The sequence below is a fragment of the Mandrillus leucophaeus genome, unplaced genomic scaffold (assembly GCF_000951045.1).
Source record: "Mandrillus leucophaeus isolate KB7577 unplaced genomic scaffold, Mleu.le_1.0 Scaffold284, whole genome shotgun sequence".
In the NCBI taxonomy this organism is placed as follows: domain Eukaryota; kingdom Metazoa; phylum Chordata; class Mammalia; order Primates; family Cercopithecidae; genus Mandrillus; species Mandrillus leucophaeus.
Genome location: NW_012102965.1, coordinates 3660468 through 3680247, shown reverse-complemented (window position 1 = coordinate 3680247; position 19780 = coordinate 3660468). Strand labels below are relative to the sequence as shown.

Below are 19780 nucleotides of genomic sequence, written 5' to 3'. Positions count from 1 at the left end.
GTCAGTTTTAATGAATACTTTTTTTGGTAACCAACAAGTAAGAGAATGTTAAACTTCCTTACTTTCTGGTACTACAAGATCCTCCAGGCTAATCTCGTGTATTTTCTGCTCCAACCCTAAAATTAGCCATTTCTCTAAATAGCCCTTGTTTCTGTTATTGAATGATGGTATTAGAAATAAGTCTGGGCACGTGCCTTACTACTGGATTTCAGGCCCTCTTAGCTTACAAATCATGAAAAGGTACATGCATCCTAAACCAGAATCTATCTATATCTATATTAAGCTAGATATAAGTTCATACTTGTATCCCAAACTCTAATTCATTGCCACATGTATCATCCTGTGCTTGTGTGTAACCTCCCAATCCAACAGTGAGAAATCTGGGTCCCACCGTCCACCATCCATTTACTTGCTTGTCCCCTTCCAGTGTACATGTAGAGCAGTACCATAATTGTTAGCCCATAGCCCTGTGAGAACTATAGCAACTAGACTACAGTGCTTATGTACAGTTTCTTTTGCCTTTAGTCCTAAGATCCACACATTTCCAACAACTCCCCTCAAGTTCCAAAGTGGCCTTTTCTCCCACCACCTTCAGTGAAGTTGCTTCATACGCTTATAATACAAGTAGATTCCTTTGTCACAGTCTACAGTCAATCCTGGGATCCTTCAACCTCCTAAATGATTTTTTTTTTAATCACATGCATTAAGATTCACTCTTTGTGCTATGAAGTTCGAGGAGTTTTGGCAGATGCATAGTGCTATACACCCACCATTTCAGAAGTATACAGAATCGTTTCATTTTTGAAGGATATCTTAGTTGCCTCTAATTTGGGGTGATTATAACTAAAGTTGCTTAAACATTCATATGCAAGTTTCTATGTAGACTTAAGTTTTCAAATCACCTGAGTAAATACCGAGGCTGCAATGTTGCATCATATGGCTGGTAAGGCTACATTTAAATTTGTAAGAAATTACCAAACTGTCTTCCAAAGTGGCTGTCCCATTTTGCATTTCCACCAGCAATGAATAAGAGTTCTTGCTGCCCTGCATGCTCACCAGCAATTTGTATTGTCAGGTTGTTGTTTTTTTTTTTTAGCCATTCTAATAGGTGTAGAGTTGTATCTTGTTTTAATTTGCAACTCTTTGGTGATGAATGATGTTGAACATCTTTTAATATTCATATTTGTCATCTGTATATCTACTTTGGTTAGGTTTTTCTTCAGATACTTGGTTTTTTTTTTTTTTTCATTTTAATTGGGTTGTTCTCCTACTGTTGAATCTTAAAGATTTCTTTGTGTAATTTGGTTATAAGTCCTTTATCAGATGTGTGTTTTTGCAAATATTTTCACCCAGTCTGTGCCTTACCTTTTCATCCTCTTAACAGTCTTTCCCAGATCAGAAGTTTTTAATTTTTTTTTGAAAATCAATTTATTTATTTTTTTCTTTTTTTTTATTATTATTATACTTTAAGTTCTAGGGTACATGTGCATAACGTGCAGGTTTGTTACATATGTATACTTGTGCCATGTTGCTGTGCTGCACCCATCAACTCGTCAGCACCCATCAACTCGTCATTTACATCAGGTATAACTCCCAATGCAATCCCTCCCCCCTACCCCCTCCCCATGATAGCCCCCAGTGTGTGATGCTCCCCTTCCCGAGTCCAGGTGATCTCATTGTTCAGTTCCCACCTATGAGTGAGAACATGCGGTGTTTGGTTTTCTGTTCTTGTGATAGTTTGCTGAGACTGATGGTTTCCAGCTGCATCCATGTCCCTACAAAGGACACAAACTCATCCTTTTTTATGGCTGCATAGTATTCCATGGTGTATATGTGCCACATTTTCTTAATCCAGTCTGTCACTGATGGACATTGGGTTGATTCCAAGTCTTTGCTATTGTGAATAGAAGTTTTTAATTTTAATAAAGTCAAACTTACCAGTACTCAAAAATTAAAATAAAAAACCCCACAATGATGGGGGCATGTCAAAGGAACATGAGTCAATTAAAAGAGCTCCCAATGACTGAAGCAGGAATATTTTGAACAACAAAATAAAGTAGTATTGGATTATGACCCAAGTCTAAAATAAATGTTCATTGTCCATACTAATATAAATAGATGATTGAATAAATAAATTAGTTAATGTGAGAGGACAGACAAATCTCCCATGCAGAAGAACACTAAATAATGTGTGTAGGTCCTCTACCTTCAAGTAGGTGGAACATAGCTCCTACTCCTTAAGCATGGGGACTTCATTTTTAAAACTAAAATGGAGAAAGGAGAAAAAAGAGTAACTTTCCAGTGGGAAACCAGACAACACTACCTCAGCCAGACGAGCAAGGTGAACATCAACCATGATGAGTCACATTGGTAGAATGTATCCTTAATATGATGTGATGGAATGGCATTTTACATCTGCGATCTTCCTCCCCCAAACCCATAACCCTAATCTAATCATGAGAAAACATTAGACAAAACCCGTTTGATGGAGATTCTACAAAATACCTGACCAGTACTTCTCAATTGTGTGAAGTTCATAAAAACAAAGAAGGTCTAAGAAACTTTTACAACCAGGAGAAGCATAAGGAGGTATAACTACTAAATGTAATCTGCTATCCTGGATGGAATCCTGAACCAGAAAAAGAACATTTGGTATAAGCTAAGGAAATTTGGATTTGAAATAAATTACAGATGAGTTAATGATGACATATCAATCTTGCTTAATTAATTGTAACAAATGTATCACACTAGTGTAAGATGTTAATACTAGAGAAAACTTGGTGTGGGAATACATAGGAATTCTCTGTACTATCTTTGCCATCTTTTTGTAACTCTAAAACTGCCTTAACATAAAGTTTAATATTTCTGAAATGCCAGAGAAATGATTTTTTTAAGTGCCATACTTATCCTGTGGCCTTGTGGCTTACTCCTTAAGCAAATCTTATCCCAGTTTAAGAAGCATAGACTTGGAGAACCGTAATCATTGAACTATTATCTCAGTTTAGGAAACCACAACAAAACAGCACAAAACAAAATTAATGAAAGGCAATTTGATTAATATAAGGCACTCAAGTTTCTGCAAAGATGGTAGATTAGCAAGGGTACTGTCTCCCTCCCACACATCATCCTTAAAGAAACCACAGAGCTTTGATGTCCAAAAAGACAGCCACTGGCCACTTGCACCCATTTAAATTTAAATTAATTAAAATTAAATAAACTTTAAAATTCAGTTCCTGAGTCACACTAGGCACATTTCAAGTGCTTAATAACCACATGTGGCTAGTGGCTACTATATTGGACAATGCAGATATAAACCATTTTCATCATTACAGAAACTTCTATTGGCAGCACTGCTGAGGAAATGTGGAATTCATGATAGGAGGAAAATATAAGAACTGTCTGGAGAAAGACAACTGTTTTGTTCTAGAGTATGTTGCGATGGGAGAGGGTAGCTATAGCCTAGGCCAAAGGGCTGTTGACTACAGCTCTGAAAGGATAAATCAAAGATAAAGAAAAGCTACTTAAATTCTGCTCAAAGCTGGCCCTACCACAAACATAGGAACATCACTGCTATCCCTCACTGTAGAAACTTGCAGATATCTGGAGCACTCCCATGGAGATAAAACCAAAAATATGAGAAAAATAATCTGTCAGGCAAGGCTGTTGTTTCTTATTCAGCAGTGCCCCCTTCCGCGGTGGGTTCAACCGCCCACTCAGTCTCTCAGAGTACAGGCCCTGAATTCCCCGAGAGGTGGAGATATGTATGAAATGTTCAGAATACAACAAATGTCTCATAAATGTCTGTCAGTTCTTAACGCTAACTTTAAGTCTGAAATATTAAAATGTGTTGAAGGAATTGTTTGCTAGAAAAAGAAAAGAGAGCAATAAAAAAAGAAACTAAATTTTTTAAAGACAGCAATAATAAAAGAAATGAAATAAGATAGAATCATAAAAGATTATTTTAAGAAGTATTGAAATGGAAAAGTTTAGAAATTGCATTGATTATTAACCAAATGAAATTATAGAGTAACTGGATTTAGAAACCAAATGAACATAAATTCTTATATACCACAACTTTTACATAGGCTTTGGTCTTTCATCAGGAAACCATTTTCAAACGTGTGCTCATTCAACCTTGGGTATTAAACTTACAATTCACATTTGGAGTGACAGAAATACTATTTGACTTCATGTGTTGTATTCCCAAATCAATCTTAAATTTGGCATTTACTGACCAAATAAACTATTCACTTGAAATAGAAATCAATTCATCTGGGAGAGGATACTTTGAAAATTACTAGGCTACACAGCTATCATATATGGGAATATCCACTGTTTATATGCCATCACATAAATGGAATACTCTGTCATGTGTTTGATGCCCTTGGGGTTTGTGGGGAAGGTGACATTTACACTGTTCAGAATTAAATATGAATACAATTTTTAGACTACAAGAAACATTACGTATCATCTAGTTCAATCTTACATTTACACAGATGAGAAAACTGAGGCCCAAAGAGTCTAAGTAACTTTGCCAAAATAGTACTGACATAACTACAGTACGTGAAGCTGAGAAGAAAATGAAAGTCTCCTAACACTATGCCAGTGCTTCAGCCACTGTACATCTTAGCTCTCTGCAAATACATCTCATAAATGAAATGAAAATACAGGATTGCTGAGCTTTCCAAAGATTAATAACAGGATTATGGACCATGAAGTAAATTTTTTAAGAGTATAAAAATACAATTTAAGAATAACGTTAAAACTGGGAATACCTTCAAAAGTAAAGTCACATTTTTCTCCTTTTTCATAGTATCTCCATTAATTATTCTCCAAAACTCAGGTCCTCTCATAGGAACTGCAAAACGACAAATTGTGTGTATGTTTTTGAAGGAATCTTTTTCAGCCATATTTGAAGCATACACTTATGTACTTTCAAAACACATTTACAAAATCTCTGCAGACCTTTTATATCCATGACAACTGTGTAGGCTGGATTGCTCCAATTACTCCAAAGTCCCAATCCATCTGACCTCTTACAGCGCACCTGAACAGCATAAACTGCACACAAGTCTGGAACTGGGAGACTGACAGATTTTGATTTTGCATCATAAACGTCATACATCTATAAAATAAGTCAAAGCATTAGATTGCTCATTACCAACACATATGTATCTAAAGGGCCCTGAAGTACATTTATTTTAAATTTTAACACTATTCCAAAATTAAGAGAACTGATTCTGTGTTTTCTGACTTCAGAAATAGTCACAATTAGGCTAGGATTGTAAACTCCTTCAAGTCAAGGATTTTCTTATTTATCTTGTCACACCCTTGCTAATGACAAGATTTTGAAGTGGTTTACTCGCAACCTTGTTTCCCAAATACTCTCTTATCCTACTACTAATCCCTGTCCACTAATCCTCTACCCACAAAGACGTTCTAAGAATTTAAACCTATTGGTTAGATAGGACCGACTGTAGCAAATCGCTGATATTCAGTATCCTTCAATAGCAGCTAAACTGTCACATTTGTTTTAGTTGATATCATTGTGATCTAATGATATAATAAGGGTTTCTGATATTTCTAGGTCTTTGCAGGCTGCCATCACTAAGCCAATGTGAAATGCCATCATAGGCACCCTTGCCACTATGGGAATGATTCTGTTTGTTTGAAAAGCAGCTTCTCCCAAAATGCATTCCATCAAACATGTATGTACTAAAAGACATTAACAGATGTTAGAGAAACAACAGTTCCTTGGAAAAAAACTAGTTTGGGGAACATGAAATGAAATAAGGTCACAAATTTTTCTTTAATGAAGGAACTCTCCAAACCTTGAATATGTAATATGTATACTGTGACTACACAAGGAAGATACAGTGATACAGGGTTTCCTAAACTGATTTAACCATTTAATCTTTTTCTAAGGAACATAATATAAGACCTGTGTTCTATAAAACACACTTCAGGGAATGATGGATTTCAGGAAACTTTGTTCTTTAAAAAGGTTAGACTTAGGCAAATCTATTTAATGAAAATAGCTACAGAATACAAGAGAATGTACTTTTATGCCAATAAAATTAATCTAATGCAATTGAACTCTTAAATATTATAAAAATAGCATTTAATGAGGAAAGCTGAAGTTCTAAGTAAAAGGTACCTTCCATTGTATTTCTTTTCCACTCAAACCATAGCGAATCTGGAATTGAAGGTTATTCTCTGGAAAGACTGGCTTTTCCCAAGATATTTTCAATAATCCAATGTTTTTAATAATTTCTGCTTTCACACTGGATGGAGGCAGTGGCTTCACTAGAAATTTTTAAAACAGTTTTAAGTGATGGTAATTTAAATAGTAATAATGCCTAAAAACATTGTTATATTTTCATACCTCTATATTCATCAAGCAATATCTTCTTCATAACTTTCTCACTCATTATCTCATTTGTTTCCCTATTTATGTGATATATTAAAAGAGAGATTTATCACTATTTTGCAAATAAAGACTTGACTGAAAAAAGTCAATACATTATCCATGTTACTCAGCAAGCTAACAGTAGTACCTGATTAGAAATTGAACCATTGGCTCTGCATGCAAAAGACACCACGCTGAACCCATGCTAAATATCAATAACAAACGGTTCTCCATTGAACTTTAATTAGAGGCAAAAAAAAAAAAAAAAAAAACCATGGACTGCATCAACTTCCACGTGTGAGTGTGAAACTCTTATGCTGATGTGTATCATTAAATATTTCTAGATCAAGGTCAGAGATAGTATCTCAGAGCAAAGCCTTGGTTTTCTATAATCTGAGGGAAACAGGCTTTTAACGGGCAGTAATAGAGGCAAAGATGATCTGAATAGCAAGTGATTTTTAAAATAGATTCATATATATATATGAATCTATTACATATATAGGAATCTATTTTAAATATATATATACACACACACATATATATATAAGCAAGTCATGTAGGCATAATGTAAAAATCACAGAAATGCAAAGAAAAAGGTTATCTTCCCTGTTTTCCTATCACCTTTTTATGATGCTGCTTTCAGAGCTAAAGTAAAAACTTTAGCTTAGGCTTAGATTCACTACGTAAGTTTTCCCCAAGTTCTTAATTTTTAACTTTGAGGGCCACTCTTTCTGATGACAATATGGAAATGTGGCATATTTTAAACTAAAAGCCTGAAAGCCCAAGCATAACAGTGTGTCTCTGAAGCCCTAACTCTGTTATGACTCCAAGCATCAATTTTATGGCATACTACATTTACATAGTCATGTCTTGATTATCTGTACTAAGAGTGGAAGATTCCATTTAGAGGACATATATTCAGTTGGTATGCCAAAACAGTTGTTAAAAATATTAAGTACATCCATACCAACTGGTAAAGAGCTGCTCTCCTGAGGAACATCTCCTCCAGAACTGCTCAGACTGGATGCCCTCCACACCTGCCCATGACCCAGAACCTAAAAGGTCGATGCCCGGTATAGCAGAGGCCTCCGGGATTGCAGTTGGAATGGCCCTCCTCTTGGTCATTATTTTGACAGTCACCCCTTCCAATGGACAATCCAAAGTGAGAGATGGCCGTTGGCTGGAGTATGCAGAAAACAACTGCAGTAGCAAAAAGGGAAGCCGAAGGGCTAATGTATGAAACCATCCAACCAAACCACCACCAACAACAAAAAGAAACCTAAATAACCCAAACCATAACTAAGGCCAAATGTAGACACTCTGTGTAAGAAAAATTAAGAGAGTTCCAGGGTTTACCTTCTTGATTTATTTCCCCATGTCTTATAAACCATACTACTGTTATGATTCACAGGGAAATCATAACACCTGGATTGGCACAATATGGGTGTTTATTATTCTCTTGCTCCAAGTCTCACTCGCCAAAAACCAACACTGTGTAAAGGTATAGTCTCCCTTTCATATGGTATTTTAAAATCATTTTTAAGCAATCAACAATAGTAGTTTTTACTGTTGAAAACAAAAATACCTAAACTTTTTCCTTCGTGTAAAGTTTGTCATGATGATTCAATTCTTCATAGACCAAAAAGGCATTCTCCACCAACCCAGCAAGATGATATATACTGTATTTCACCTCTTGATCATTTCTTGTCAGGCAAGGAAGTATCAATACTCAAGAGACTGTACGAGGTTAAATCTGTGCTTGCAATTAACTGAATCATATGAAGCGTATCATTTCTGCAGACTGGCAATGAATATCCAGTCTGCAGAAAGGATATGCTTGAAGTTACGTGATTCCCTCAATACCCATGCTGGGAAAGTATGGGCAGCTGTCTACATTTTATGGATGGCAAAACAGACACAGAGTGCCTATGTGGCTAGTGCAGATTTAAAGGCTAGTAATAGGTGGAGTTGGCATTTGGATCCCAACATTGAGTTTCCACATTACCTTCTAGTACTAAGTAGGCAATATAAGCCCAACCTAAACTCGTTATTTTAGTTTTGAAAAGGATAACACCAAAGGTTATTCAGGTAACATATGTTACTGAATCCATGCTGCATTTGTCATGTCTTATAAGTGAGTGTGTTATTATCTGTGCATGTTTGGGGGAGTGTAAGAGGGTTCCTTGCTATCCTAGGATATTAAGTATCACTGCAGTAAAAATCACTTAAATGGAATTAAACAGTGGGGAGAGAATTCATTGGGACTTTATATAGAAAAAGAAATCTAATAATTAAAATAATCTTATTCTGTATTTTTTGGATATAGGTTTTAATTCAAATGTGTATTAATTAATTGAAAAACAATGACTCAAATATTGATTTTTGGCATAATCCCCCAACTAAATAGCATATATTAATATTTTTATGGAACATTATTCTAAGGTGTTTCCTACTGAGGAATATTTTATTTGAGGGGAAAATTCACTGAAAATCCCAGTTTTGTTTTTGTTTTCAGATATCTTATATCTGAAAACAAACATTTAGAAAATATTTACAAAAGCCTCCTTAGTTATACATACATAACAGCACCAAAAGATATTTTTTCATTCCTGTTGCACAATCATTTCTCAGATATTTCACAATGAACTTGAAAGAATATATAACATTTTCCAAGGACTCTCTTAATATCTTTGAAATCAAAAGTTTTTTTTGAAAAGAATGTTTAAAATATAATGTATGTCATCGTTGTCTATTTCCTCCACTTCAATTTAGCTATTTTAAATGCTTCTGTGCCCTACATATCCTCACAAATTAAAGGCTTGAGTTATGAGTACTCAGATTACTGAGACCCTCAGAATATTCAAATCAAACCTTTGGAGTAAAAATACTGCATGTTTTCATAACTACACTGGAACAAAAACGTAAAATAATGCCTTATTTAGAAAAACATTACTAAAATTCATTCATAAAGACCCATGTATTTCATCTAATAGTGTGCAGAAAATATTCCTATTGCTTAAAAAAGTCTACTATAAATAATTTGAAATGAATTCAAAAGTGTAAAACTTCCTAAGGCTGATTTTCTCAATACCACTGTAAACAGGAACAATTTTCTTTTCAAAATCTAATGTGATCAGAAAATGGCAAAATATAACATTAAACCTGCATCAATCTGCATACAAATCTGCTAACACAAATGAAGACACAACACAGCTTGACATACCCACAGAATCAGGAAGGACACATGTTGGTGGAGAGTCAAGTGAACCTAGAGGGTGATTGATCCTAATCCACATTGTATAGCCAGATAATAGAAAGATTGGCTGGAAAACGCATTCATAAAAACCATCGCTCTGCAAATAGCAATCTTTAGGCTTAGATATGCGATGAATAGATGGAATATCAAAACAGTAAAGGCTGCTCCTTTAAAAGATACAAAAATAGTCAATTAGCATACATTAATAAAAGTAACAAGAAGATACCTGAGAATTCTGATTTGTTGTTTAAAACAGCAGTCGCCAACCTTTTTGGCACCAGGGACCGGTTTCACGGGAAACAACTTTTCCACAAATGGGGGATGGGAAATGGTTCAGGATTTCGGGACGAAACTGTTCCACTTCCGATCACCAGGTAGTAGAGTCTCATAAGGAGCGCATGCCCAGTTCACAATAGGGTTCTGCTCCTCTAAAAATCTAATGCCACTGCTGATCTGACAGGAGGCGGAGCACAGGTAGTAATGCTGCTCTCTCACCTCCTGCTCTGTGGCCGGGTTCCTAAGAGGCCACAGACAGGTACCGCTCCGTGGCCCGGGGACTGGGGATCCCAGGTTTAAAAGGCAGGCAGGAGGCCCGGTGCGGTGGCTCATGCCTGTAATTCCAGCACTTTGGGAGGCTGAGGCAGGCCGATCACTTGAGCCCAGAAGTTCTAGACCAGCCTGGGCAACATGGTGAAACCCCGTCTCTATAAATGCGCGTCTGTAGTCCTGGCTACTTGGGAAGCTGAGACAGTAGAATCACTTGAACTCGGGAGGCGGAGGTTGCAGTGAACTGGGATGGTACCACTGCACTGCAGCCTGGGCGACACAGGGAGACTGTCTCAAAAATAAAATAAAATTAAATTAAATTAAAATAATTAAATAAAATACAGACAGTTGCACTGTATCTAAAACAATAGATGTTCTTATTAGAAAGGCATTTTTTATATTTTTCCCAGTTATATCCCAGTTCTATATCTTTCCACAGAAACTGACAGTAACTCTTATTAAATATTTCATTAGACACTAAGTAGGGATGCAAATGAAATAAATGCTCTAAAAAGGAGAAAATGATCCAGTTAGAGACAGAACTTAAAAACAATTTGCAAATTAAACTAACACTATATATTAGTGAGAGAATATTTAAAATATAGATGAAAGTAGTCATGGAACATTCCTGAGGTGGCAAGGAAGGCAAATTCCTCACACTTTAAAGAAAGAATTAAATTCATCACAAATCCGTGATGAATATAATTTTCTAATTCAAATTAATACAAATTAATATAATACCAACTTCAGATATGTATGTGAATTATATAATCACATATATTCCTCATCTTCTCAGAGACAAAAATTTTTTTAAAATTGTATAAGTGAGTCCTAGACAACACTCCACCTCAGAACCCATAAAGCAAGGGTGTCCAATTTTTCGGCTTCCCTAGGCAGCACTGGAAGAAGAACTGTCTTGGGCCACACATAAAATACACTAACGATAGCTGATGAACCAAAAAAAAAAAAAGTTGCAAGAAAAATCTCACAATGTTTTCAGAAAGTTTATAAATTTGTGTTGGGCCGCATTCAAAGCCATCCTGGTCCACTTGGGGCCCCGGGCCATGGGCTGGAAAAACTTGCCATAAACTCTTTTTCCTCTGGTTTGAAATAACTTCTTGGGCCAATGTTTGCTCTGAATACTATATTTAAATGGCTAAAGTAGCAGTTAGTCTTTCCAAAGAGATGGGAGGAAGTTAGAAGAAGCTAAAAAAATCGATATTCTTCTGTCATTTTCTATTTTCTATACCACTTCTTTTTCTTGTCTTCTCAAAATTACAATCATGAATGTGTGTGTGTGTGTGTGTGTGAATAAATGATGGTGCATGGACAAAAATGAAAATGAGGAGTGAGGGGTCATCTGGGGGTAGAAAATAAGAACAAAGTAGAAAAGCACAGTACCAGCACACTTAGAATCGAAAAGTTGGCATCATTATCATCGTGACAGCAAAAACAATATATTGAATATTTACAAGGAGAAATTATATCACGTGATTATAATTAGGTGAAATATGTTGTTAACTCTCACAGAAACATTGTAAGTCCTATTAGTCTCTCTGTTTTTACAGACAAGGAAATTGAGACTTAGGGAAGTTAAGAAACTCACGCAAGTAAAGGTAGTTTCCTGGTTATTCTGTAAATGTTAAGAGAAACGAGGCATGGGGCTTAATATAATAGGTTTTCACAAATACCTTTCTAATGTGAAGATGCCATGAAAACAAGGTAAAGATAGATTATAAAAGTAAAATTTCATATCACAAACATTCTACTGATTTTAAAATATACATATTAGGTAGAATGAAGGCAGCTATTTGAGAAATGTATGAATTGTCACATTTTTTTCCTAATACTACATAAGAAGAGACTGGCAGCATTAGGAATAGACTTCAGATCACAGTATTGGAGAGAAGGAATTTATTTTTCTAGTTGAAAATTTATATTTTAAGGATAAATGAGCATGTTATACAAATTGAAAGTCTCCACTACAAATAAAAATACAAATTGGGACACAGTGTTTAACAGCAGTATATTTACTTGAATACTACTATGGGATATTTTAAAAATCTATCATCTGATTAAGGGTGGTATCATTTTAGATAAAATGATTTTAGAGAGAAAGGGACCACTATAAGATGATGCCTTGAATTCTTTTTAAAACATAGAAGAGTAAAAATAAACAAGTACAAATTACTTCTTATTAGAACACATTACCCTTTACTAACCATAAGTATTTATTTCCTAAATAACCTCGGTTAGTTCTAAAAACCATTCATATTATCTCCTATAATCTGCTTCTACCTCTTTTTTTCCAAAACAATCTTTAACCAAATGATATGAAACTTTTATAATCTTTCACATTCTCCTCTAGTCAACTCTCTTAAGTCAAGTTAAAACATACACAAACTACATTTTCTTGTGTTTCATTCAAGAGTTAAAATATAAATTATACAGAATTGGTTGATTTTCAGAAAAGATAATTTGAAGTAAAAACAAATTACAATTTTTTAACCTCAGGTGTGAATATTTTTCAAGAATCACCAATGTATACAATCCCTCAAAAATTTCCTGATTAATTATATTATACTTTCCTCTTTCAGGAAGCAAATAATCTGTAAGACTACTGTTGTAATATTTCTACAGAAAATTTTTATCTCACCATACCCACAGAAAAATGAAACACCAAAAATAATACATACCTACGATACCTCAATTGCAAAGTGCTTCCCGCAAGTGACTGGATTGTATTGGTTGACCATCTGCAAGTCATTTTAGTTAAGTGCCCATCAGTTTCACATGAGATATTGATATTGACATCTATTTGAAACACATTAAAATGTTAATATAAAGCAAAAACACCAAAAAATTTAATGAAAATTTTTTTTCTTACATCTTAACAGGACTCTAATATAAGGAGGTTCCATAATGAAACTTTAAGTTGTGGAACAAAATGAACAAAACCTTCATTTTCTTACCAATCACATATAATTCAGCATAGCGATGATGGCATTCATGTTCATTGCAGCAGTACACTGCATCATAGGTAAACTTTCCTCGAGGTTTGGTTTCATTCAGATTGAAAAAAGTAACTTTGCTAACATGATCACTCACAACATCATACTGGCTTTGAGGGATTTTCTCAGCTAAATTCATCCACCAAACAATCTTTTTTGAGGAAACAATCTTGTTTTCATTCTTATAGATGCAGTGAAAAGAAACATTAGATCCAACGCTTGTCAGAATTTTAGGTGGAAAGTATATGACATCTGTAATGAGGGAAGAAAGGATGTCAGATGAAGACAAAACACTCTGTAATTTGTACCACATCGAAAAAGATTCACAACACATTGCAGAGTTATACTGCCAAAACCAAAATGAGTGTACTAAAAAACTGGATAATGCTGAAATTGCCTGTTTGTGTACAGTTATCTAGTGTCCCGAGTGCTCTCATTCGAAAGTGAATTGAGCTTCCGTGAATGTCTTCACCATCTTCTAAACACAGAGGCTTATTCATCATAAAATATGTTTTAGGGCTGGGCGCGGTGGCTCACGCCTGTAATCCCAGCACTTTGGGAGGCTGAGGCAGGCGGATTACGAGATATATATATATATATATATATATATATATATATATAATATATATATATATATACATATTATATATATATATCTGTGTGTGTGTATATATATATCTGTGTGTGTATATATATATCTGTGTGTGTATATATATATGTGTGTGTATATATATGTTTTAGTCAGTAATTGTCACTTGCTAACTGATAGGCTGGAAAGTAACTAAAACAAAACATAGTTTAATTCCACAATGACATATTTTCCACCAGACCCTGCTTTGGGAATCAGTGAAACCTAGGACAAGTTCTTAAAAAAAATCACTATGAAGCAAAATCCCGAAGTAAGAATGATTGCTGCTATTGTCTTGTTTGGATACACAAAAATTTCAAGTAAGTAGGTAAATATATGAGATATAAATTAAAAAATAGGAATGTCATATGAATCATAATGCAGCAATATACAAAGCAGAGAAAATTATAAATGCTGGTTTGTACTATCATTTTGAGTTATTTAATGCCAATATCCTATGGATGAGGGCAAAGAGAAGCAATATTTTCCTAAAACATGATTTTTTTAATGCCTACACATGATTCCATACTATTTTTAAAGTCCTCTATTGTTGTAAACTTCATTTGCCTATCATTTTCAAAGACACACAAGATAAAAGTAAATGATGGTTTGCATAGGAAGAAATTATTTCCACCACAGTGCACTGCAAAAACATCAGTACATTTCACAGCTGTAAAGTTAAGGTAAACCATTTTCTGCTGATAGACTATGAAAATTTGTTTTCACACATATCTTGGGATTACCCTTAAAAACAGAAACAAAAATAATTGGTTTTTATTAAGTTTTCTTTATTCTGTAATAGCACGCTAAACATCAATGTCTATATATTTACAATCCATACAAAACATCTATGTTTTGTATGTCCATAATCAAATAGAAACAGGAAAAAACTTAGTAGCATAAAATTACTGGACAGAAGCCAAACCATCAGATTTATGAGCGTGACTGAGTATAATCCTAGCTGAGGTGGCACTCAAGCTTCACTTATACGTTACTTACTGTGGACAAGTACCTAACACATTAACCTATTTTAACCTACCTTCAGTATGCGCCACAACCTCCTTACTAAACTGCCTCAAAAGTCTCAGAATAATTCTTATTTAAAAAGAAGAAGTATAATTGAACTTTCATGAATTAAGCTGAAGTTTTGCATTTTAAAGATGATAAGAGAATTCAAAGCATTTCACTTTGAAATCAAATATATATAGTAAGGCTTAATTGAGAAATAAGATGAAAATCATAGTATTTTTACATGAATAGATGCTAAAATATTAGCTTAAAAATAAGAAAACCAAGTTAATAAAAACCTGACAATTTGTGAAATATACACTGGATAAATTTATTGAAATTGATATGAGATAAATATTGAATATTTAATTTGCAAAATATTAATATAGATAGATACGCATTTTATCTGCATATGACACACTATGCAATTTTTAATTTGCAGAATAATAAAACAATAATGATTTTCTTCACATGACCCATGTGAATTATTTCATTTCATTATTTTATTTTATATAGATATTTCATATCCATATAAAACATCCCTATTTTACAGATGAGGAAATCATGGCATAGAAAGATTAAGAAATTCTCCAAATCAGTGGTGAGGCCAGAATTTCTATAAACTTCTGTTGGACTCCAAAGTCAATGTCTTAAACTACTATTGCTACTTGCCTTTTGATGAATCAGTGCTTTTAAAATAGTAAGCAATCAATAAGTAAACTTGTTAAATGGACTGAATATTTGCATGGTACATATTATCTCTATACAGGCCCTAATCAATCTCAGTAAGTCTGAGCAAGAAAAATTTTGCCCTTTTGACAGATTGGACAACCAGTCAAAGGACTATTTTCTTTCTATAGTCGCAGCTTTGCACGTAGCAGGTCTAGGACTATTCCAAGCCTCTGGAGCCTCTATGCAAAACTTTGCACATCAGCTGCATGAAGAAGCTGTGAATAAACTATAGATGTTCCAATGCTAAAAATAACCTTTACAATATGAACAATCGGCACTGAAAACTCTCAAAAGCAAGCATCTAGAATAAAAATTCATTTATTATATAATATGAAGTAAAACATTAATATTTGAATTTTATGTCAAATAAATATGCTTGGTTTTAAAATGTAAATTAAGGAATTATCAATACAAGGGGCTTTCTGAGTTTAATTTGGAACTGTTATATTAATTTTTTCTTTTTAATAAGAAAAGTGATCCTACAATGTACTGCAATAGAAACACACAAGCCCAGAGACTCTGACAGAATTTTAATTCACGAATTGGCCCATTCAAAGTTTAAACAAGGAAGTTGATATTGTGTTCCTTCTTTCATTTTAAGGCTACAAAATTTAAGATGCTTATAATATACAAAGGCAAGTTCAGGAAATATATTTCCCTCACAGTAGAAGTGGCTATTACATAACCTACCTTGTGTGGTAAAGACATGAGGAGTACTCCAGTCACTCCAGATTCCTGGGCCATCCAGTCTCTTGCCCCTCACCTGAACCTCATATGAAGACCCAGGAAGTATACCGTCTACCAGCAGGGATGTAGCTGAGACAATCTTGTCAGCCTGTTAAAATATTATATTAAAACATCAGAACATCAAGTTGATGGGGAACCTTTACGAAAAGTGATCATAAGCTAATCTCATCAAATTTCAAAGAATTAAAATCTTACAAAGTAGTTATCTGGCCACAGCGGAATTAAAACAAATATCAATAATCAAAAAGAAATGTTTGCACATTAGTCAATAAGATTTTAAATAATCAATGGGTCCAATAGAAAAATCATAATGATAATTAGCAAATACTCTTAACTGAATCATGATGAATATATGACCTTTAGAATTTTAAGAAATGCAGCTAAAATCTGTGGGAAGCTTCAAGCTGCTACTGACACCTGTAAGACACACCTGGTAGAAAATGCTGTGCAGGGGTACACAAAGAACTACAAGTATCCTGTGCAGAAGGGCATGAAAAGTCTTAAGAACCTGAGCCTAGTCAGGCATGGTGGCTCATGCCTATAATCCCAACACTTTGGGAGACCGAAGTGAGTAGACCACTTGAGCCCAGGAGTTCAAGACCAGCCTGGGCAACATAGTGATACCACATCTCTTTAAAAAAAAAAAAAAAGAGGCAGGAGAATCACTTGAGCCTGGGAGATCAAAATTCAGTTCCCAAAAATGTACTCCAAAGTTAATAAACTCTCTGGCCTCTAATGACTGCTCTTGAGGCAGGGGGAACATATCACAGACTAAAAATTATGAAAAGCATCAGGAATGCATACAACAACATCAGATATTAATAACTCCTATCTAAAATCCTCAAGTTTACAGATTATCTCCAGTTTACAGATGAGAAAGCTGAAACCCACAGAAGCCTTAACTCTGTCTTCTCCATACATGACACTGAGGATTTCCATCGTTCTCTTTGTGAAAATAAAATGTTTTACATTTTTTGCCAGTTCTAAAAGACTGTTTTTCACTTCTAAATTATATGAAACTTAGCTTCACAAAGTAAAGTGCCAAAGTATTCACATGGCCCAAGAGGCTATTCATTGAGCTCCACCTTCTCCTCCCCCACTGGCCTCTGACTTCAACCACTACTGCTGTCACCTTCACTGCCCTCAGCCACACCATCCTTTGCATTGCTGTTCTCTCTGTTTAGAACCCAACTCCCCAGATATCCACATCACCATTTCCTTCACATCTTTGCTCAAATGTGACTCTCCCCAACCTCCATTTATTATTGCAACCTTCCATTCCCTGCCAGCACCCCCAGATTCCTCTTATCCTGTCCTGCTATCTCAGTGTATCCTGATGCAAGTAGAACAGTTCCAGGCACGTAGCAGGTGTTCAATAAATACTTACCGAATGAACTGTTAAAGAAAAAGAGAAAGGAAGTAAGGAAGACTTTATTTGGAATCATCACAATAGGTATATGGAGCACTGCATATGCCTTGTGATGGGTGGGGGTGGATGGGCTAAGTCCAAATACAGCATGGGCAACAGGGAATTTATAGCCAAGAAGCAGGGAGTAGATAGAAAATTACTAAGCAAAAACATCATGATAAGAGGGATTCTGGCTAAACTGACCTAACAGAATTCTTGTTGAAGACAGGCCATGGTGATCAAACATTATTTGGGGAATGGTGGAGGATGAGAAACCTGATCAAATATTCCTCAGATATCCAGGGTCGGGGGGTTCCTTCTAAAATGACCTAGCAGAGTTCTTTGCTAAAACTGAGTTTTACAGGAATATGCACAGATGGGGCTAGCAGAAGATTCAGAAGCTCGACTAATGATTAGCCAAGCAAAAATCTTTCTGTTGCCACATTCAGAAAAAGATTCAAATAGATTGAGCAATTAAAAAAAAAAGATGAAATCAGTGGTCTGTCGGTGGAAAATAATTGTAATTATGAATTCAAGTTTCTGTAACTAGATTTCCTATAGCCGTATATATACATATGTATATCTATCTATATATGACATATATAATATGAAATATTGAACTATAATTCATTCTGCTTTAGAAGAAATGTATATATTTAGTATGCAGAGGTTAATTGCTATGGGACTTAAGAGGGTCTTTACTTCTCAACTTTTCATTTTACTTATTAAAATATACTTACTTCTCTGATAACTGTTGTAGAATTCTCTGAATATTTCACTTCATATTGAAGTGGAAATGGTACCAATGGTGGGCTGGACCAAGAAATCTTTAAATTACCGTCATCTGTGATTTCCATACGCAAACCTAATGGTGGATCAGGCTTCACTTAAGAAAAAAAAGAGAATACTTTTAAGTCAAGTAATTTTCATGACAATTATAGTTGAATAAAATAAAGTCAAAATAAATTTTCATCATATCTTGCCTTTCAAGTACTTAAAAGGTGACTTTATCCAAGGACTAATTACAGAACCGAAACAAGCTAGAATACCGGGTCTAGTTCTTGTACCTTATCATAGCAATCCATGTATATCCATTTCCCTCCCCTTAAGTGGTAAAGACTATGAGTCAGTAAATGAGATTATTTTGCTAAATGTTATTTCCCCTTATAAGAATCCCACTTAACTTTATTAAACCCAGCATCCTCAAACTTATTTGAAGTCTCCCCTGAACCTCACCCACTCCACTTATTTTAGTGGGTAAAAAGGAAAAAAGCATTGTGCAGAACACTATTTGGAAATACATAAAACTATCCAAAATTCAACTTGTCTATTAATTATGGATCACAATTGTCTATAATCTAGACAAACCTACTCAAATAACTGACAGCATGAATATTCCCATGCAATAAATGCAGCTGCAGCAGTCCCTGGCTTGTCATCAGAAGTAAGGATGAAGTTTCTCAGAATATTAAAAATGTTTAATGTTTAAATTTTGAAAGTTTAACACACATTTATACTTGGATTCCTGATATATTTAAAATAGAAAGATTGCCAAAGTGATAGAAAATTGGTGCGTTTTCTTGTTTGTTCATCTCTATATTAGCAAGGTTTTTACAATTAACAGGAATTATTCATGTATATAGAAATTATCATTAAATTGAAACAATTACTGATTTGAATTTTATTTTCAACAAATAAAGAGCATAAGATAATTTTCACATTCTATATTTTCAGGAATTTGGTCACAATTTTCCTCTTTTAGTCAAAATCAATGATGGTTTACTTTATGTGACATATTATAAATTTCAGTTACTTTAAAGCAAAGACAGCTAAACACAAAAGTCTGGAAATTACAGGTGAAATTTACTGTGTTCCCATGACCAAAGAGAAAACAAACATATACCAAAGAAAAGTAAAATCACAATATTACAAGCTATTGTACATTTCCTATCTGCATATTGTAAAAGTTATCAGTATCAAACTGGAGTTACTAATGTGGAACCCTAACACAATGGAGTTGAGAGGCCATGAAGGA

At 34.6% G+C, this 19780-nt stretch overlaps 1 protein-coding gene across 3 annotated transcripts in view; it reads right to left on the bottom strand.

Moving 5' to 3' along the window:
* LEPR (leptin receptor) overlaps positions 1-19780 on the bottom strand; it is a 208702-nt gene that overhangs the window by 19508 nt on the left and 169414 nt on the right. For all 3 annotated transcript variants that reach the window (XM_011985480.1, XM_011985481.1, XM_011985482.1), the window contains exons 7-14: positions 18486-18631; positions 16281-16425; positions 13184-13474; positions 12908-13025; positions 9633-9832; positions 6158-6306; positions 4966-5125; positions 4776-4858 (exon numbers count right to left, since the gene is read on the bottom strand). In XM_011985480.1, coding sequence (XP_011840870.1) covers positions 4776-4858; positions 4966-5125; positions 6158-6306; positions 9633-9832; positions 12908-13025; positions 13184-13474; positions 16281-16425; positions 18486-18631 — 1292 coding nt within the window. The remainder of the gene's footprint in view (positions 1-4775; positions 4859-4965; positions 5126-6157; positions 6307-9632; positions 9833-12907; positions 13026-13183; positions 13475-16280; positions 16426-18485; positions 18632-19780) is intronic.